General features: G+C 43.4%; 1 protein-coding gene across 1 annotated transcript in view; it reads left to right on the top strand.

Moving 5' to 3' along the window:
* Nucleotides 1-830: 830 nt before the first annotated feature.
* robo4 (roundabout, axon guidance receptor, homolog 4 (Drosophila)) overlaps nt 831-22,185 on the top strand; it is a 47,989-nt gene continuing 26,634 nt past the window's right edge. The window contains exons 1-6 of the mRNA XM_015960188.3: nt 831-1,032; nt 7,105-7,434; nt 9,126-9,283; nt 11,127-11,247; nt 11,365-11,503; nt 12,605-12,732. Of these exons, the coding sequence (XP_015815674.1) occupies nt 975-1,032; nt 7,105-7,434; nt 9,126-9,283; nt 11,127-11,247; nt 11,365-11,503; nt 12,605-12,732 (934 nt within the window). The 5' untranslated portion in view covers nt 831-974. The remainder of the gene's footprint in view (nt 1,033-7,104; nt 7,435-9,125; nt 9,284-11,126; nt 11,248-11,364; nt 11,504-12,604; nt 12,733-22,185) is intronic.

The raw sequence follows: 22,185 nt of genomic DNA, 5'->3' as shown, positions 1-22,185 counted from the left end.
TTTGTAGAGGAGATTGTCCAGTTCAAAGATTTTATTCAGAGTAGGAGCTTCACTTCTGCTCCATTACTTTAACAGTTAATCAGAGAAAAAAAACCTACAGAGCATCTTTCCGAATGTGGATATTGCATTTAGGCCTTACCTGACATTCCCTGTCACAAATGCAAGTGGTGAGAGATCATTCTCTAAGCTTAAAATTGTGAAGAACAGACTCAGATCAACAATGGGGCAAGAAAGACTGAATAGTTTGACTCTCATGTCCATTGAGAGTGATATTGTGAGAAGGCTGGACTTCAGTGATCTTGTCAATGACTTTGCTGCAAAAAAATCCAGAAAAGTAAGCATGTTTTCAAAATGCTGATGGGTTTTAAAAACTTTGACAAATGAGTGAAAGAGCTTGGTTGCCTGATCCATCTTTTGCTTTGAGCACAGTCTTCTGTCTTAGTGGCAGATAAGTATGCTTTTGCCTTTTGTTAATTTTTGTTTAAGTAATTTGACAGAAAAAGCAGAATTTGAATTGTATTAAAATGTTCAATGTGTAAATGACTACCTAATGTTAGGTTATTGACTCACACAGCTTTTAGAAGCCAAAGTTGAAATAACGTTTTCTTTCTATAAAATGCAAATCTGTTCATTCAAGGATTATTGTAGTGTGTGTGAATTGGTTCATTAAAGATGTGTGATCTAAAAAAAGTTTCTATTTTTAGTCCTTAAAATAATAAAGTAAAATTGTGTGTGTGTGCGTGCGTGCGTGTGTGTGTGTGTGTGTGTGTGTTCTGGAACAGTCCTCCTTCCTGCCTCCAAACGAAAGCCCTAACTAGAGGAATGAGCTCTGGTGTGGTCCAGTTTGGGTTCAACCGTCGTCTTACCTGATCCTGAAAGAACAACTAACAGATGTGTTTCTGCAGGAAGTTCAGTTCTGAGCTTCAGTTTCAGAACTTGGGTTTTATTGTAAAAGAACTCTGAGATTGTTCATCATGAGCTCATCGTGTTTTGGAGTTACCGGATTTTGCCTGCTGCTTGGACTTCTATCCGGTAAGAACACCAGTAGGTCTGGCCCCAGTCTGCTGGCCAGCAGCTACAAGAAACTTGTTCACATCATTAGGGAGGTTCTAGTTTATTGTTTGAGATGAAACCTGAATATGACAATATTAAGTAGCATTATAACTGGTAGTTTGTACCTGAAGCTGCTTAGTAACCACTACTCTTCTTACCTGTCGTCTACACACAGCTGGAATGGTGGGTTTAGATCGTGTTGGTCTGAATCACCTAGTTGTTACTGAGTAACAGGACAACATGACACCTGATCTGAAAACAGACTGAAGCTGCTCTTTAACCCCGGCACAAAGAGGACCAACAGTCTGGTCCACGTATTCTCACTCTGAGGGCTGATACTGATCTCATTCCTGATTCTTATTCAGTGTTGATCTGTCAAAACGTGTTTTCTGATTAACTTATGTTCCATAAATAAAATGTCCAGTGTGGTATGATGTCCATATGAACGAAGGTCAGACAAAGGTCAGACTTTTACATTCAGGTTGGTGAACACCGATTAGACCCTTCATGGCCGATAGTGATCAGCAGTTGATGTTTAGGTTCATCTCTAGTGACCGGTAGTCAGGTTAAAGAGAAGTGTCTTTGTCTGCGGTCAACTTCAGGACTCCTGAATTTGACCTGCTTTTGTGTCCAACTGAGTTCTGAGAAGACCTCCGGGAGAAGACGGAAAACCGATCCAGTCTTAGTCCATGCAGCCTGGGCTTTGTGCTTTTCAGTAAGAGAGAAAAACAGGTGTCTGGATGGTTGGCATAGCTCATTACGGTTTCTCTGATGCAACATTTGAAACAGTGTAGATTGAATTGGTTGAGGGATTTTTGGAAGGTAAATGTGAGTATTGTTTCATAATTAATGGTGCATAAGAGGTGAGTTTTACATAGTTTCATGTAAGATTTGGTGGATTTGTCATTCTGATTTTAGCCTTGAACACATCTGAGTGAAGTTTGATCTTTGAAACTATACTGATTTTATGTCAAAAGTGAGAAACATCTGTGTGCCTCTGGGTTCCAGTCTTTGGTCTGAGTCGATGTTCCTTTGACCTTCTGTTTCCTCTTCGTCAGGAAGTTGGTCCGTCTTCCCATTTCTTTTAATGTGGTCATCCAGCTTCATGGGAAGTTCAAACAATGGCATTCCTTTGGAGCAGGCCACAAATAGTCACAGGGCTTGGGCCTTTGTGCTGTGGTGTACTGGAGCAGCAGAATATGAATGAATTTGTAATTTAGGTTAGGGTTAGGAATAGAACCCCATTGGTTAGAGTTAGGGTTAGGCATTAGGCACTAAAAAGAATTATTTTTTATTTAATTACCTTCAGTGGTGGCTCCAGAATTTTTTTTCTGCAGGTGCTATGAAGGAGCTAGTCTTTTTATTGAGGGTGCTATGAAGGAAGTGGTCATGCGTACCTATTGTTCTCTAAAACACCTTCAACACTAGCAGATACACATGCGTGCACAAAACCTCAACAACACCTGAAACAATCATTAATATATATCATAAACATATGAACAATCGCTGACTTGTCCATGAAATCATAAACACATACAGCCAGACAGAAAACCGTCTATAGTGTTGCAAGGTTAGCTAACTTTAGTGTTAGCATTTCCAGTGGCAAAACCCTGGACTGCTGCGGCGGTTGAGGGTTGACTCTCTTCATCCAGATCCATAGGTTTTTGTGGGTCTGAGATCACTTCCAAAGATTCATTCGTTTCTGACTGAACCTGTGGAAATTTGGTTAACAAAAACCGATCCATTTTATCACTAGCTCTACCTTTCACTCGTTCGCAGGTGGAAAATGAGGTCAAAGGTTAACATCAATTTCCTGTTTTGGTTTACGCTTTCACTATCTATATGATAATTTACTGATTATTTTTGTTTTCTATGTTAAATTTTATCACATCCACACATTAAATTAAAATTAAATTGTAAAAAAAAAAAATCTAACATTTACTTGGGGGTGCTATGACTAATCCAGGGGTAGCTATAGCGCCCCCTAGCGCCCCCCTGGCGCCGCCAGTGATTACCTTTATTTTAATATTTAACAAATCGTTAACAAGCAGGTCACTTCTGTGAGATAGCCTGAAGAATCAAGTAATAAATAACACTCATTAGTCACCTTTGGACTTTATTGCAAATATAAAAAAGTCTAATATAAAATAAACTTTTCTGGCCGTGACAGGGATTTTTGGAAGGTAAATGTGAGTATTGCATCATGATTAATGGCGCATAAGAGGTTGAGTTTTACATAGTTTCATGTAAGATTTTGTGGATTTGTCTTTCTGATTTTAAGCCTTGAACACATCTGAGTGACATTTGGCCATTCCAACATTCGCCCGTGACATAAACAGACATTATTTTATGATCAAACAGATATTTTTTCTAACGTTCTTGGCATTTTTTCCCACACAAAGTTAAACAAAACAAGGTGTGTGTGTGTGTGTGTGTGTGTGTGTGTGTGTGTGTGTGTGTGTGTGTGTGTGTGTGTGTGTGTGTGTGTGTGTGTGTGTGTGTGTGTGTCAGGGGCACAACTACCTAATATCAGAGGAGTCTGCAGACACATCCAGCTGCTGTTATTTATTTGTTGTTGGTGTTTATATAGAAACTAAATCTAGCTGCAGGGCTTTAGGCCCAGGACAGTTTTACACCTCAGACCTACTTTAGATCCAGACATGTTATTAATATTATCACGTATTCTTTACACTAATTAGAATATTATGTAATGTTCACAGACATCCAAACCTTAGAAATGAAATTAAATCAATATTAAAATGATTAATATTCTTTATTAATTAAAGATCAGTTATCGTTGAACACGTTTTTATATATGACATCATCCAACTGAAGCAGACGTCTGCTTATTTCTAACACAGCTGAGCTGTGGGAGAAAATATTCAGGCTTATTTAATCTTGTTTTCCATCACCTGTGGGTTTAGTGCATTCACTTAATGATGTTGGGCCTTTTTTCACTCAAAGTTTCTACTAGTTCTTGATAAACACACCCCTTGGGCTAGTATAAAAGTTAGGGGTAGTCATTTACCTTGGATTAATACAGACCTAATAGCTCTCTTTAAGAGATATGACAAAGCCTGGAAGTTAGCAAAGCTTACTAATCTTCCTGACCACTTGTCAGAAGTTGGAAAATTAAGAAATTTGTGCACTACTCAAACAAGGAATGCAAAGACTGATTTCCACAAGAACAGTTAGCACAATGATTTTAAGAGTCCCAAGCAATTTTGAAATAAATTTAATGACCTATGGGGGAAAACTGCAACTAAAACCAGAATTAACAACTTTAACATTATTGGTGAGCTTTCCAATGATCCGGGTATAATTGCCGAAAGCTTTAGTAAGTATTTTTCTTCCTTTCCCCAGACTGACTTGAACATTCCTTTGGGTCCCCACGCCAGGTCTCAATGCTGCTCTAGTCTTTTAACTTTCTCTGAAATGGACCAACTTGTATGTATGTAAAATCTATCTCATCACTCAATATGGTCAATCCTAATGGTATAGAGGGTAGATTTGGGACCATTGCTGCTGATGTTCTTGCCTTCCCCCTGTCAATACTTTTTAACCTCTCCATTGATTCATGCACTGTTCCAAAAGCATGGAACGTAACTAAGATAATCACATTGCATAAGGGGAGCGATAACCAGGTACTTAACAATTACCAGTAGCCAATACCAATAGCAATAGCTAATACTATTGTGAAAATATTTGAGAAATTGATCTTTACCCAGTTATCTGATTATCTGGATACTAATAATTTACTTTCCCATTGTCAATCTGGTTTTTGTCACAACTGTACTGGCGGACCCATAAAAATACCCAACACAGAATGCACATATAAAGTTTATTTAAAGGGAAAGGGAATGGAGGCGGGAGCAGGCAAAAGGCTTAGCCAGGAGGCAGTCAGGAACGTTAACAGGAGATCAGAGAGTCGTAATGTTCAGACTGGGAAATCCGAAATCAAGGTCAGCGGACAAGGCAGGGTCAGGGTCCGTGGATCCAAAGAACTGGAAATCCAAAAGGGGCGAGATGAGGCGGAAGGTCAGAGGATGAGGCGAGGTCGAGATCCATGGAGGCAAGGTAGATAAAGATGGTTTGAGAATCTACTGACAGGAGTGTTCGATCATCTGGCAGTGAGTAGATAGCAGGATGGTTCTTATAGAGCAGGAGGAACAGGAGAATGGAATGGGCTGATTACGCAGGAACAGGTGTGGTGAATGAAGCCGTCGAGGAGCAGGCTGAGGTTGCTGAGGAAACGGGGCAAGGCCGGAACTGGAGCATGACAGTTTTAGAAAACATTTCTCCACTACATCTGCTCTTCTTAAATTCACTAATGACATTTTAATGGGCTTTGACAATAATTCGTGGGTGGTGCAGTTTTCGCTTTCAGTTTGGTTGACCATTATTTACTTCTTGACAAACTGTATGCCATTGGCCTTTCAAGGTTGTCATTATTACGGTTAAATTCACTTATTCACCATCAATCGCAATATGTCTCATTTAATATGCATGAATCTTATATGCGTGCGGTTGTCAGAGGAGTTCCTCAGGGTTCCCCTCTGGGGCCTTTGCTATTTTCTAATGTTATTAATGATTAGCCTTTAAGCTGCACCTCCTGTTCTGTTCATTTGCATGCCGATGATGCAGTTTCATATTCCACCAAGCCAAATAATTAAGAATTGTGTGAGATCCTGCAATCAAATTTTAACAATGTGCAGTATTGGTTAACTCAAAATAAACTCATCCTGAATGAATCTAAAATATATTCAATGTCGTTTAGAGTTGGTTTTACTTTGGAGTTCCGTATTATTTTGGAGAGGTTTACCTTCTGAAAAACCTCCTGTTTTTAGCCACAGCCAGATTAGAAGGCGAGACAAGCATTTTCCTATTAAGTCATCAGTGATAATATTAATAATCCCCATGTTCTGTGGCTAACTAATCTCCCAGCACAGTTAGCCCCGGACTTCATATCTCATACCAGATGTGATGAGTTTGCATCGTTCTTCAATAAAATAATCACAAACATTAGATCAGCCATTCATTCCTCTACATCAACTAACACAAGCAGACCACAGACACAGCCGCACAACAACAACCTGGCCAGAATGCCAACTTTAACCCTGATTAGTACTAAAACACTGAATGACACAGTAAAGACCCTAAATTCCTCAACCTGCTGTCTGGACAGCCTGCCTACAAACTTCTTTAAAAAGTTTTAGTTGTTTAAAAGCTGATGTAGTGGAAATTGGTTTTGGCTCGTTGCCTTCATTTGAACCCTTTGAACTGATTCAGACCTGAGCTTCACTCGTTACATTGCGGCTATAACTAGATCAGTTTTTTATCTTCTGCATCAAACAGCACGACTCAGAGGTCTCATGTCCAGACAAAACCTAGAGAAACTAATTCATGTGTTCATCTACAGCAGGCTGGACTACTGCAATGGTCTTTTGACTGGCCTTCCCTAAAAAGCTGTGAAGCAACTGCAGCTTATTCACAATGCTGCAGCTAGAGTCTTAAGAACCAGGAGAATCGAGAACATCACTCCTGTTCTTAAATCTCTGCACTGGTTACCAGTAAACAGAATCGACTTCAAAGTACTTCTACTAGTTTTTAAACCACTCAGTGGCATGGGACCAAAGTACATGTTGGATCTCCTTCCTGTATCTGCACCCAGCAGGGCTCTGAAATCCTTATGGAAACAGTCAGCTGGTAGAAACGGGTCAGAACCAAACAGGGTGAAGCTGCTTTTAGCTACTATGCTGCTCACAGATGGAACCAGCTTCCTCATGACCTCAGATGTGCCTTTGTATGAATGTCTCTAATGCTGCACCTTCTGCACTGTAACTGCTCAGCCTTTAACTTTGTTTCTTTTAATTTCTAAACTGTATTTTTTGTCACTGTGATTTTAATGTTCTTTTTAATGGAGAGCACATTGAATTGCCTGGGTGTGACATGTGCTTTATAAGCAAAGCTGCCTTGCCTTTTCCTTGGCGGTATACTGTATCAGAGGCCCTAAATTGTCACTTTTTAACTTTGAGCAACATGTCTTTACAGGAGGTTCCAGAGTTTGGGCAGAGGAAATACCGCCTCGCATAGTCCACCAACCATCTGATGTGGTGGTGAAAGTCGGCCAAACTGCCACCCTATTCTGTCGGGCAGAAGGCAGCCCGAAGCCAACTGTTGAATGGTTACGTAACGGACAGCCTCTGGAGACAGCAAAGGCAGAAGGCCAGCTTCAGCCCATGGTTCTGTCAGAGGGGAGTCTCTTCTTTTGGAATGCAGGAGGCGGCCGGCATGGTCCGTCACATGAGGGTGTCTACACTTGTGTTGCCAGGAACTCTGTTGGTGTGGTCATCAGCCAGAATGCATCGATTCATTTAGCAGGTAAGATCACTGTTAAAGTTCTACTTTCAGTACTATAAAAACTGCTCAGAGAAAAGGTTTTCCACTTTCTACCTAAGCCTAATTTATACGTCTCCTTCCGTGTGGGGACGGACGCATGCAACACCGTTATTCGTCCTCGTGAGCCTGTTGGAGAGTCCTCGCAAGGACGGAGTCGAACTCTCTTTTCGAAACATCCGTCTGTCTTGACAGAACGCAAGCTTGTGATTGGTTAGGACACCACTGTCGTCTACAGCGCCGCCATTGTGCCCTCAAAAACATAAAGAGGAGGAGGATAACTAGCAGCAGAAATTGAGAAGCTTGAAGAATACCCCGCGGAAAAACTCTAAAATAATAATGTTTTATTCCCCTGTGAATGATGGAGTGAGAAGATACACAGCAAGTGTTTTATTTATGGGTGGAAATGATGGGAAATGTGAGTTTAGAGGTGGGGAGCACATGCAGAAGTGGAGGAAAATGAGAGACATATGTGTCCGTGTCAAAAAATCTCCTATACAAAAAACACAATATAAACACACCACTTTGGACCAGATGCATGACAGGATACCACAGAGCAGCACTACCCCCTCTGCCGTCCCAGTGGGGAATTGCTTTGCAACACTCCCCAAGAGACTGAGAAGTCTAAGGACAAAATGTCTCCATCCATGCGTGTCTCTACCTCATGGAGCTGATGGAGACGTATAAATTAGGCATTAGCTCTCTCTCTCTCTCTCTCTCTCTCTCTCTCTCTCACTCACTCTCTGAATGAATGAATGTGTGTGTGTGTGTGTGTGTGTGTGTGTGTGAGAGAGAGAGAGAGAGAGAGAGAGAGAGAGAGAGAGAAAGAGAGAGAGAGAGAGAGAGAGAGAGAGAGAGAGAGTGATACTGATGTGTCTAGGGTGTCTCTTTCTCTCTCTCTCTCACTCTCTCTCTCTGAATATGAAAATGTGGTTTGGATGCATAAAAAATAAATAGATACTGAGTCTGGCTCCCAAGACTGATACTTATTTCATTAGAGGCCTGAGGCCTGAGGCCTCTAATGAAAGATGGCCTTCATTTTCAGTGAACGTTTCTAAGTCAGAGTACTCCAAAGCCCTTTACACTGGTCAGTCACAACCATTTCATAGTCATCCACATAGCGCTTCACATGCTGATGGGGATGACTGTAGCGACAGCTGACCTGGGGTACTCTGACAAAGGCGAGGCTCCACCAGGCCCTTGTTAAGGTATTTGGTGTAGGAGACAGTTAACATGTACCAAAAAAGTATATAAATGTAAACGCATTCTGAACATATAGTGTGTGTATGATATGAAAGTGTTCGAACGATTGAATGAGTGCATTCATCCTGAATGGAACTACTTCCATCTATTTGCTGTTATTTTAAGAGAGTGGAATGACCTACCAATTTCTACCAGAACAGCCATAGATCTGCAGACTATTTCTTACCCTAGAACCTTTCCTTTCTAGCACTTGACAGCAGTCTTTGTGCATATCCCTTTGTGCTCTGTACACTCTATTCTGTTCTTCCGTCTCTGTAGCTTGTTGTTAGCTTTGATAAAAACTGTATGGACTGTTGGGGTTTTATGTGTTTAGGCCATGACAAGATTTCTTTAGAGTTGTCTTTTGCAGATCGAGTGTTTGTGGTTCCTGCGCCTTTATTCGTGGTCCAGCTCAGGTTTCCTTGTATTTGCAGTGCTGCGGGATGAGTTTGATGTGCAACCCAGTGATGTGGTGGTGGCTGAGGGGGAGGTTGCAGTTTTCAACTGTGTTCCCCCAAAGGGACACCCAGAACCTGATGTTATCTGGAAGAAGGATGGTGTGCCCATCAACAACACTGATCATCACTTCACAGTAGGTTCTCTGTTCCTCTGGGAATCTATCCTCTTTTATTAAGACTTGTTGCTGTACTTGATGTGCAACCAAATTAAAGTCTTGGTCACATCATACTTTGTTCTTTTGTTCTATAACACAGGCAGAAGCTATGTTTCCATTATCAGAACTTCAGAGTAACGTCTGTGAGGGGGAAACTAACCGGGGATATGATGGCCCGGTCCACTCAGAATCAGAAGGGGTTTATTGCCTTATGTGTGAGAAATCGCAACATTAGGAAATTGCTGTCGTACTTGGTGCAAAAAGAAAGAAAAAATAAGAGATAAGTAAATATAGGAAGTAAGAATATAATCATGCAACTGCAGCTCAGACTACCCACCCTTTTTGGAGTCCTTGGAGGGGGTGAGGAGTTTATTCTACTTTGCACAGTTGGTTGTAGGAATAGTTTACTTAGACTACCGTAAATCCTCTAATATTGGCCTGTATTCAATTAACGGCCGGGTATCACATTTTGGCCGGTGTCGGAGTCGGCGGAGGTGAATAATGGCCGGTATTTTATTGTGGCCGGGTGGAATGTGGTGACAAGCAAGTACCACAGGGGGGGGGGGGGGGGGGGGGGTTGTGTCATCCATCTCACTTTTGATTTGCCATTGATAGACCACGATTTGGCAGGTGCGGAGACAAAGAGGAGGCGAAAATTTGATATCAAGTTCAACGAGAACGTGCTGATTATGCTGCAGAACACTGGGGAGCAGTAGGGGTTGTATGAACTAGTCGACTTCACTATAGTGACTTTTTATGCCTGCCATCGACTAGTCGCTGTCACGCGATAATGACCGGCAAGATACAGCCCTCGGAAAAGACAGCAGCCTGCTGCCAGCAGGTGACAAGCTGCTGCACGTGGGGGGGGGGGAACGCTGTACCAGAGCGTCGGTACTGACACCTGCCGTAAAACGGACATTTAACCAAATTGTGACCTTTTCCCTCTTAGAATTTAACCTTCCCCTCACCCCATCCTAACCTTAACCAGCTTGCGTCCTGAGCATGGCCACAGTAACATTATCAAATCAGGTGTCGCCACCTCAAAAACTAATTTAACACACGATTGTTCATGTCGGCTCATTTCCTTTAATGTTTTCTGTCTTTTATTTGCGCCTTATGCGTTTAGCTGCTGTGGAGTGGGGCGCATCACCTTGTCCTCCGGTGACGCACCTCACTGATGAGGCCGCCAAGCAGCGAGCACTCTGCTGTTTTTGCAGTCGGTAGATCTTTTAGATCTGCAGTTCAAAGGTAACTCATAAGGTGAATATATATGAACCCAGGTAGCAGTTTTTCTTTAGGACTGAGAGGAGATGCAGGAAGATAATAAACAGATACAGGATAGAAAAATAGTCAAATAAAAACAAGATAGTTTTTGTACCTGGTGGTTGCAACAAACAGACACCATTGAAGGTAATCAGAAGTGAGGAACAGAAAATGAAATAATTTTAATGTTTAGAGCAGCAGGAACTCTGAGAGAATGCAGGCGCATCAGTAAGTTTGCAGCCGCTGCGCAGGGGGAGGGGGGAGAGGGCTGAAGCAGAAACTACCGTTGTTAAAAGAAATGTGTTTAACTTTGAAAATGTGGGCGCAATTTGAATTGTCAAAAACTCCAGCGAACCATTAGTTCATTTTGCTCAAATAAAAATAGAGGCCTGCCTCTAATTCTGGTCCTCCTTCCAATAAAGGCCTGGAGCTTGATGAGCTTGAGTCAAATACAGGCCTGGGCCTGTATTAGAGGATTTACAGTCATTTTAACTGCTTTGATGGCTGGAGTAAATCCAGGTTTCCATTAGGGAGATAATGTTTGTTCCGTCTGTCACAGGAGCTGAGTGGGAAGCTCGTTATCGCACCTACAGAGAAGAACCAGTCTGGTTCGTACATCTGTGTGGCCAGGAACGTTGTGGGGGTGAGAGAGAGCAGAGCAGCTCGGCTCTCAGTGTTGGGTGAGACAACGTTAAAACCTCCAAACTCCCATCATCAACCAGACATGATACCTGTCTACATACCAGAGAGCTCCCAGACAGGGTGTATTAATGTCCACTTCTCTTGTCTCAATGCAGCCAAGCCAGTGTTGGTGCTAAAGCCAGAAAATGTGTCAGTGAGGAAAGGAGATTCTGCTCACTTCCACTGCAAAGCTACAGGTGACCCTCCACCAGTTGTCTTCTGGAGCAGAGAGAGGGGAACGCTTCCCTATGGCAGGTATGGAACGCCCTGGACCTCAACAACACCAGTCAATCAGTTGTGTTGTTGGACTAAAGAAAAATCAACAATTTCTACTGTGTATGACAACAACATATGCTGGTGAAGGTTCTCAGTCATCTAGGTCACAGTAATCCAAAAGGGTTCAGCCGAGGTCACACCCTTATGCACCTAATTAACGCATCCACTCCCTCACAATAGAGGCTAACGACTCATAAGGAGGTAGGAAGAAGGGGCTTTCAGAGTGAGTTTCTGCTCATTAAGCAACAACAGACAGCTACAGCTTATAAGATAGACCGTCCCAGAATTGACAAAAATTCTTGGATGAGAAGCAAAACATCTTCAAGAAACAAAAGAAGTCTTCATCTGAACCCTTTTGGACAACAACATATGTTTCCGTATGGAAATACAATTCCATCTAATATTGCTGTTCATATTTGGATGAGACAACTGCTTTTTACTTTGGTATATTTTGGTTTAAGTGCAGAACAGGAATATTTTAATCCATATAAATAAAAGAAACATGGTCATCTCTGAACCTGAAGAAGTTGCCATGGTGACGTTCCATGCAGCTGGTCCAGTAGCTGTAGAGTTCCCGGGACTTTGCTGCCTTTTAGCCCTGACGCCACAGATCTTGGATAGCTTTGTCTGGTCTGTTACGACCACGTAAGTAACGTTGCTTACATGGTCGTCTGTGAAGCCGGGAACAGGTGGTGGTTTCATCGCGTTCAAACGAGGACAACTGTCATCAGCGTCAGTGTGTGTTTGTGTGTGTGTGTGTGTGTGTGTGTGTGTGTGTATGTGTGTGTGTGTGTGTGTGTGTGTGTGTGTGTGTGTGTGTGTGTGTGTGTGTGTGTGTGTGTGTGTGTCTGTGTGTGTAAAACAAGAAAAATCAAAGGCAGCACAGCCCTGATGAAAAGGGGCTTGGGCAACCAATCACACTTTTTACAATACCACGCACCTTCGTCTAATCTGGGCTAACTAGTATTTATTAGATAATAAAGAAACATGGAGAGAAAGCACTCACCCTTACGGCTTCGCTTAATAACTAGTTAAAGTTTCAGAGATTTGAGCCTATTCTCTTTGCTCTTCCATCTCCAGGTATGTGGTAAACTCAGACCAGAGTCTGCAGCTCCATTATGTGATGGTCGAGGATACTGGAAGGTACATTTGCAATGCTGTCAGTGAGGCTGGCGTTGCCATGGCCAGTGCACAGCTTCAAGTAGAAGGTAAAGCCATCCATCTGTGTATACACATATCATCACTGATTGGCAAAAACCCAACAACTATATTTCATGGATTCATGGATATTTTGCGGATTTCTCATGAAAATGATCAAAAAGAGACCGTGACTTGTGACCTCACATGTTTTCTGACACAAACACTCTCTCCCTTTCAAATCCGCCGCTGCTTACCATCAACTTTGTTAGACACATCAGCAACAGCAATCTTTAGCAACAGAAGGCAGAACATGCAAGCAAGTGGGGACTTTTCTCCAGAGAACCAACTCGAGACAATTCAGTAGAAGAACGAGGTGTGGAACAGCAGACTTGTAAGAAGTCTGTGACAGTCATTCACCACGGCGTTTTTTTCAATTATGGCAGACTGGATCCAACTCTTGAGCATTCAGGGAAACATTTCAACAGCACCAGCAGAGTGGAAAACAGAAGCTTGATTGTGTTGCATGTGTCTGGAAGAGAGAAATGCATCAAGCTTAGCAGAAGTAAGCTGACTTCCATTATCAGACACAATTGCTCGAGGGCTTCCAAACCTGCTGTAAGCTGAAGTGAGGAAGCAGATTACTTACTCAGCAGGAACAGAAGCTGTAGAAACTCCATGTCACATTAATAGCATGTCACTGAACCAAGCTGTTGTTCCCTCATGTTTCAAGTTTGCCACTATCATCCCAGCACCCAAGAAACCAATCATTACAAGTCTTAATGACTTCTGCCCAGTTGCACTAACACCAATCATTATGAAGTGCTTTCAGCGGGTAGTTACGGACCAGTTTGCATTCCTTTCCAGCCGGTCCACTGAGGATGCCATCTCTACTGCTCTCCACCTAAGTTTGGAACATCTTGAGGACAAGAACACCTAAGTACAGATGCTGTTTCTGGATTTCACCTCAGCAGTGAATACAATCATTCCCCAGGACCTTGTATGCAAACTAGGCCTCCTGGGCTTCAACGTCCTCTTGTGTAACTGGCCGCTAGATTTTCTCACCCATAGAACACTGTCGCGTGCACGTCCCATTTGCCGGTTCCGTTAGAACCCAGTTCCGTTAGAACTTATGAGACTGTGCATCTTTCAGGGTTCAGTGGGGATTTCGGTGAGTATTATCGTATTAGACCCTGGTTTGGGCGTTCTAGGTTAGAATCATATCTTTTATTTTAAAGGTGAATTAATATGCAAGACTTTTCCTTCTGTAGTAGCTCACTTCCTTTTAAGCAATCCCGTTATTTTTTGGTTAAAATACTAGGGCGAAGCCTGGAGAAAGGCCAATTCTTCCAGCAATTCTTTGGGTTATTTGAAATAATTGCGCCTCTAACAGCTTATGTGGGTGGTTGGTAACTATAAAATGATTTTTGTTAGTTGATCAGGCTAACATAAATTTATCAATTTATTTAATTAATCCAACCCTCCAGCTGATAGAGACTTTTTCAACTTGCGAATCAGAGCCAAAATTAACCACTAATGTTCTGGTTTTATCATCCTTAAGACAACCCGTCACTCGCGGGTGAGGGAGGAGTCAAGCTCCCCTTATCTTAAGGTTTCTTTATATTAATTCGTCACAAACCGTAAAGTAAGTTCTGATAATTCAAGAACCCATAATTAATATGCTTACCTCTGTGCAATTAATGGTCAGGGCTCCCACTCGTGAAGCTTTAGAGAAAACCTGAAATAATCAGGATTATGTTTCTTTTTCAAAAAAGTTTATTACAAAATCAAAAAATACAAAAATGAGTAAAGATAAAAACAAATGCTTTCCCCCAAGGAGGGATCAGTTCTAATGACCACGACTTGATTTACACCAACTCGGTCTTCTGAGAATCGCCCCAAAACTTCTCCAAAACTCTTGTGTAAACTCCTCTCAGCTCTGCTTCTCTCCAAAAAACTGACCTATCATCCCCCATCCAGAGGATGGGGGATGACCTCACCAAATCTGCTCTGTCTCTCTCTGTCGTCTGCCCCAGCTGCTTGTCGAGTCCCTCAATCTTTCTCTGCTGTTCAGAGCTGTTCTTATATACCCTTCCTGGGCCAGCTTAGACAATGTAAAAGTCACATATGTCATTATCTCATGACGGTGAGGTCATGAGGTCATTTACCAGATACACTTTTTAGCTCAACATAAAACATCTGGTGTCATTATTACTTCATGCAGCATTCACATGAGGGCACAACACGTTATATGCAGCACTCTTTCATTGGAGCACAGGTCATAAATCTTCATGTTTGTAGCAAATTGTAGGTCTTCCTTCAGCATTCCTGAGAACTTCTGGATCTGATGGGTTTGTCTTCACTCTGTTCTCCTCCAATCCCATCTTTCCAAGCCAGGGGTGGATCCAGGGGTGGGGCCAGCCTCCTGACCTTTTGCCTAGTTCTGTCCATGACAGCAAGTTCTGAACTCTTGTCCTCTTGACCCTCCTGTGACCCTTGTTTCTGACCACAGTTTTTTGACCTGCAGCCCAGCTCCTGTCGGCTGGCTGATTTTGCTCGCACAAGCCAGTTCAGTGTGTTTCAGCTTGCCACCGTCTTTGGCATGTGGGGACTGGCAACAACACAATCTGTCTGGGTGGGTAACAGCATCTCCAGCGTCATCTCCCTGAACACAGAACCAAAGCCCTTTTCAGATAGACATTCTGGACCATTTGGGGACAATTCAATCCGCTTTTTAACCTGAACTGTGTTTTCAGACACACCACTTTTGTACCGGAACTTGTCCTTTCGGCTGCGTTCACACAGCAGGGAAAAGTTCCAGATGTCTGACGGCGGCGGGGGTGGTGGGGTGGGGGTGGGGGGGTAGGGGGAGAATCGGACTTATGTTAAGAAGAAGAAGAAGAAGAAAATATCATTTCTATAGCGCCTCTCAAGATGAAAATCATGAGGTGCTTAAGCATAATTCTGTGCACACGAAGACGCATAAGAGACCTGGATGATGAAGCTCAATGGTTAAAGGAATCACTGAAGCGGTGTGAAGCGCTCCGTCGCGCGTCTAGACGGTACCGTAGGAGGCGAGCTGCCGTGGTTCGCCGCATGCTATAGCAGCAGGCTATCTAGGTGCGCACAGCATCCCCCGGTCCCCTCCTCCTCCCCCTCCTCCCTGTCCGGAACTTTACCTCACCAGTCTGAAGCAGCCACCCTGTCCGTAACAAGTCCGGACCTGTTACTAGGGGCTTCGTCCGGTAAAATTCCGGAACACGTTATCCGGATGTTTGTATTCAGACACATAGGTCTTACGGACAGAGTCCGGAACATTTCCGTTTTTCATGGCCTGTCTGAAGGGGGCTTTAGAGCTGCGGAACGGAAATGGCACAAAACGAAAGATCCTGCTGATCTATTGAAATTCCAGGCATTACTGCCCTCATTCTCCACCAGCATCACTGATGCAAAGAAAACTTTCTACACTGACAACATTCTCAGCTCTACTGACACTCAGAAACTATTTTCAACATTTAAAACTCTACTTAACCCTCCACCTTCACCACCTAACAGCAATCTATCGGCAGACAGCTTTGCCTCATTCTTCACTTTGGGCTAAGATGGCCGAGTGAGTGGTTGACTGATCTCAGCTCTCAGCCTCTCCCTGTTCAAAACCTACCAACAACTACTAAAGTCGTGGTTTGATGATCTTTTTGTCTTTCTGATTTCTTTTTCTTTTTAGTGGACTCAAATACATTCTGCATCCATTTTTGTAAGTCCGTGTTCTCTTTTACCAGCATTATAAAGCCTCCCAAACGCTTGCCAAAGGACGCTGTTGAAGATACCGACAAGTCAGCCAAAGAGCTGGAGGTTACCCTCCAAAAGTTTTTTTCTGAGGCTGAAAAGAGCTCTAAAGAATACTTTGATCATCTCGAATCACAGCTCAGCTCAATTAAATTAACTATTGACAAGCATGCTAAGGAGCTTGAATCTCGGAAGCAAATAACTTCTTCCCTTGAAGTTCGTGTGAGACGTGTGGAAGATGTGATCTCGACCCATAATGAGGATTTGCTGAGAATGCAAAAGAAGCTGGTTGCTGTTGAAGATCAAAGCAGGAGGAACAACCTCTGGATCATTAACCTGAAAGAAGGAATCAAGCTCGACCAGGCTCTTTCCTACCTTAAGTCCAATCTCACGGCCCGGATCCCTGATTCTGCCGGCGTCTCCTCCCGAGATGATGCGGACGCATCTGGTTGGCTCCCCTCACAGCTTGACCTCTCCTCGGACCATGTTGGTCTGCTTTCTCCGTGCGGCTGACAGAGATCGGATCCTGAACTTGGCGAGGAAGTCACAGGTATCATGGCTGGCAAATCCATCCGCTTTGCTGTAGATTACAGTGATGGCACCACCCGTCGCAGACGCCGCTTCTTCCCGGTAGTGAACTGGGATTGCGCATTGGGGCTACAAGCTTTTTTGCTTTATCCAGCCACCATAAAGCTGATCAAATGATTGGATCAGCTCCTGTTTCCAGACCTAGTAGAGGCCGAGAAACACTTGGACCTATTCTGGTGCCTCTGGCGGACCGTTAAGCTAGCCTTGGACGGATCTGAGGATTCTTCATCTCCTAGACAGGATATTACTAACTTTGTTCTCTCGTCTCGTCTTCCTCCGCTTATCCGGGTCCGGGTCGCGGGGGCAGCATCCCAACTAGGGAGCTCCAGGCCGTCCTCTCCCCGGCCTTGTCCACCAGCTCCTCCGGCAGGACCCCAAGGCGTTCCCGGACCAGATTGGAGATGTAACCTCTCCAACGTGTCCTGGGTCGACCCGGGGGCCTTCTGCCGGCAGGACATGCCCGAAACACCTCCCCGGGGAGGCGTCCAGGAGGCATCCTGACCAGATGCCCAAACCACCTCAACTGGCTCCTTTCGATCCGAACTTTGTTCTGTTAATGCAATCCCACGGACTGCAGATTTAAGGTCTGTTTACTTTATACTGTTCTTAATTTCTAGCTTCAGCCTCCTTTGTAAATCTTATTTCTGATTAGGTTATTCATTTTGGTGGCCTTAAGTTAAAATGAGCAGGGAGTGAGCTGTGAACTGAGAACATGAAATCGTAGTGATGAGGCTGAATAATAATTAGCGATGTGATTTTAGTTAGTGTGTGAGCGTGTTTTTGTGTGTGTGCCTGCTCTGGGAAACATTTAATAATGCTCATCATTCTGACTGCTACAGCAGTCTTGTCTTATACTTACTTTGTTGTTGATTATGGGTAAAGGTCTACATTTTATTCATCTGAACATCAGAAGCCTATTACCTAAGATCGACCTGTTAAAAGCTTTTCTTGAGTATAATAAACCAAAAATGATCACACTTTCAGATACTTGGTTGAATGATAACATTTCTGACATTCACCTAAATGACTATAAACTGTTTCGTGTGGATAGAGGTTCCGATTTATCCCAATTGGTTTCTGAGCCAATACGAGTTAGTGCTACCAGCTCCTCTTTTAATGATTGGATTTTACTTACTCACCTGATTGTGGTGTTCTACCTGACTGCTTCAGTGACCATTCAATCATTTACTGTTTCAGGAAAATATCTGTTCCACACTCTCCTACGATCGTTAAAGCCCGTGATTCACATGTTTTTACTATAGATAACTAGTTGCAGGACCATGAGTCCATTAATTGGGAAAGACTGATGCTCATAACAGATGTGGAATGTGCCTGAGATTTCTTCCACTTTGAATTTTTACGTGTTCTGGATAAACAGAACAGATTAAAATTATTCCCCTTAATCACTAAACCAACCAGGATCACATAATGCTACCATAATTGATAATACATTCACAAATAAAAATAATGTAATGAGTTGTGGGATACTGATGACCGATATTAGTGATCATTTACCTGTCTTTGCAGTATTTAAATACAAACAATTGATAATACAAGATATCACTATAAATTACAAAAGAGATAAATCAGTTAAAGGAGCATTATGGAAGTTTGACAGTCATAACATGTATAGAAATAATAAATGTCTTCTTCATACATTCTCCTGCAATGCCCTGGTCCTGTAGAATGAGCCCTGGCATTTTTACTGTGATTGCCCATTTTTCTGTAAAATCACAGAAAAAGAGAGCTGCTCGGGACAAGCAGGCTGCTTCATGCGCATTCACGCTCAGGCATAGCCCGTAGCATTTGCTATCCGTAGCTTTAGCAGCAGAGAGTGAGGCAGTGCCACTTTGTTGCTGTTCCTAACGCCTAGTGACAAAGCCAGCTACATTTCGGAGGACCCTTAGCCACTTTCTGTAGAATTTTCTTCTAGATATTTCCTGCAAATAAGCAACAAAATAGCCATCTTTGCTCCGAACCGTTCTTTGAACGTTGTTTCAGATGTCATCAAGGATATAAATGTTACGGATACAAAAGATGTCACTGGTGCTTTAGCTGACCTAGTAAGATGTTGGACTCCCATGCAGAAGACCTGGGTTTGATTCTGGATGTGAATATAGATGTTTTAGAGATTTTTCTTTTACATTAATGGTATATATTTTTTTACAGTAAGATGCCCACATTTTTATTTGAGACTCGCCGAACGGCATTGAATTCACAGATAAAAAAGATGTGGGTTCAACTTTCATTTTGGAACAATTTTTCAAGCAAGGGAAGGGAATGATCTGAGCATGCAGGAGGACTGACCCATCATAAACCTTTGTCGGCTGTGCTGAAGAGAAAGGTACAGAACCAAATTATTTAATTAATTAGCTGCACGTTCTCCTGTTCTCTGTCCTCCGGGCCACACACACACACACACACACACACACACACACACACACACACACACACACACACACACACACACACACACACACGCATGCACGCACGCACGCACGCACGCACGCACACACACACACACACACACACAAGGGACTGTCTCAGCTGTTATTTTTGTTAACGAGTGTGCACGTAGAGCATGCGCGCCTCGTGCATGAGCCTACTATTGAAGCTGCCTGTTACAGCTGTTGCTGTTTACCTCAGAAAACAGACACTGCAGAGGACAATCAGTGCATTGCCTCCTCCTCCTACCTGAACAGCTGCACTCACTTGGGCTGATCACCTCCTGAGCTGCATAAAAGGGAGAGCTGCCAGGAGGAAGGGAGAGACTGGATCTGTGCCAGTTCTCTCATGTGCTCCATTTTTTTGGTGTTTTAATTGCTTTTAAATGGGTTTTAGTTCTTTAAGCTTAGAGAACCTTAAGAGCTTTTAGAGGTTTTTAACAGACGAGGGACCAGAGTGCTGGTTACTTCTTGGCTCCCAAACTTGTGTTTAAGTCAGTGGACTTTGTTTTGTGAATGTTTGGGAGCATTCGGATGTCTGTTTTAAACGTAAACCCTTGGTCATTTTAACAATGTGTTTAAGTACTTTTAGCAAGGATGGCATGTACAAAGAGGAATCTGCCATCAGAGCCGTGGAGGGACAGTATGCACTCCATTAGCTCCAGGGTGGTCCCGTTGCCCAGACAGGTGGGAGAAAGAACCACATTGCCCATTGGAAAGTGTGTAGCGCTGTACTAACAGATGTTTGAAGGATTTCTACTTCTCCTGGGCCAGATCATTTTAGAGTAGGATCATCCCTTGATGGATCATCCCTTGATGGGTAAACAGTGGATCCAATGCAGCAACTACTTGGTAGTGATCTCATTTCATAAGCATAATTCACACAGGGCAAATTGAGCTGTGCAGCTAAAAATCCTGAATGGCAGACAAAAACAGTGGGGTCAGCTGAGGTCAAGCAGCATTTAGTGGTGCTTCAGCTGACTGGGTTGCATCAAGGTTCAAGGTTGTCTTTATTAATCCCCAAGGGGGAAATTGAATTGCTTTGGACAAGTAAAAAACAACAACATGCACATACACACAACAAAACATTCACTGGACACTGCTATAATCCACAACCATGAAAAAAAAATCAAATATACAATCATACATAATGCTCGTTATAAAAACGCACTGCAGCAGGAATAAAAGAGTTCCTAAAATGCTCAGTTTTACATTGGTTGCTGACAATTTAGCACTGGGTCAACAAATGGTAGGAGTCATGGGCAACACAGAGCAAGGCTAACTTCCATGGCTTACTCAACTCCAAATGAGACCAGAACCAAGAGCTGGTAAAACATGCCAGGCAAGGCTAGCCTAGGCCCAGGAAAAGCTATCAGCTTCGTAGCATTCAACTATGAAACTGAGGATAGTTAAAGCCAGTCTTTTATCCTAAACATAGTATTTGTAGATTGTTGCAGGTCAGAGCATAAAATACATACACAGACATAAAATATGGCAAAAAGATTCATGGTCCATTAAACAGAAACATAAAAGAAAAGGTCAGGCAAGGTTCAGAACATGTGGAAGAACGTTGGTTACGTATTGTAACCCCAGATTCTATGAGTCTAGTCGCAGCCCTTAAGCTAGCTGCTATTGGAATAAAGCGCAGCTGCTATTGGAAGGATGATCTCCGCATCAGCCAATCATGAAGAGCTTAAATGTACGCCCACCAATAGTGGGCCCCCTCATGGTATATAACCGCAGTGACCCCACTGCTCACCTCCAATGGCTCTTATTCCCATCATAACCAGTGGGGCCAGTGGCTTAAGGGCTGCGACTAGACTCATAGAATCTGGGGTTACAATACGTAACCAACGTTCTATTTCGTCTAGTCTTAGCCCTTAAGCTAGCTGCTACTGGAATAAAGCGCAGCTGGATGGGTTTACGCCACACTGGTTAGCTCAACCAATGGACACACCCAATCAAATCTCCTCTAGTGGGGGACGTTCAGCCTCAGACCAGGCTTAAAGACTGAGGCAGGCACGATAAGAGAGGGGCCCCCACTAAAAAACATCATCCACAAGAGGATGAAATCCATCTCAGCAAGGCCAATGAGGTGCCATAAGCATTCATTTAGCCTGCTGGGGTCCAAGCACTGAACGAGTGATGGATCCTGAAGACACATCTCGTAAATAATAACGAGTAAAGGAACAGGGTGAAGCCCATGAAGCAGCCTGACAAATGTCTTCCATTGACACACCACTGAGGAGCGCCATTGAAGAGGAAATCCCTCTGGCTGAGTGAGCCCTGAGTGCCTCAGGGGGATCCTGCCCTGATGATGTGTAAGCGAGGGAAATGGCGTCACACAGCCAGCGTGAAAGGCGCTGGGCCGACAGCGCCTGACCAAGGGAAGACTCCCTGTAGTGCACAAACAGGTTTTGTGAGCGACGAATCCCTGAAGTGCGTGACACATATCGTGCAAGCGCGCGCACCGGGCAGAGAAGGTGAGAAGCGGCCTCCTCCTCAGAATTATGGGGAGGAGTAAAAAGTCCAGCCAATGAAATTGACCTGGATTTGAAGGAAGCATTAATGCTTTTGGGCACAAAGGCTGGGTTGGGGCATAAAACAGCAGACCCACCATCCTCCCGGATCCTGAGGCATGCGGGAGCCACTGAGAGGGCGGTTAGGTCACTCACTCTCTTAACTGATGCTAGCGCCAGCAGCAAT

The sequence above is a fragment of the Nothobranchius furzeri genome, chromosome 10 (assembly GCF_043380555.1).
Source record: "Nothobranchius furzeri strain GRZ-AD chromosome 10, NfurGRZ-RIMD1, whole genome shotgun sequence".
NCBI lineage: Eukaryota > Metazoa > Chordata > Actinopteri > Cyprinodontiformes > Nothobranchiidae > Nothobranchius > Nothobranchius furzeri.
Note: the sequence above shows the minus strand (reverse complement) of the source record. Positions and strands in the feature narration are given on the sequence as shown.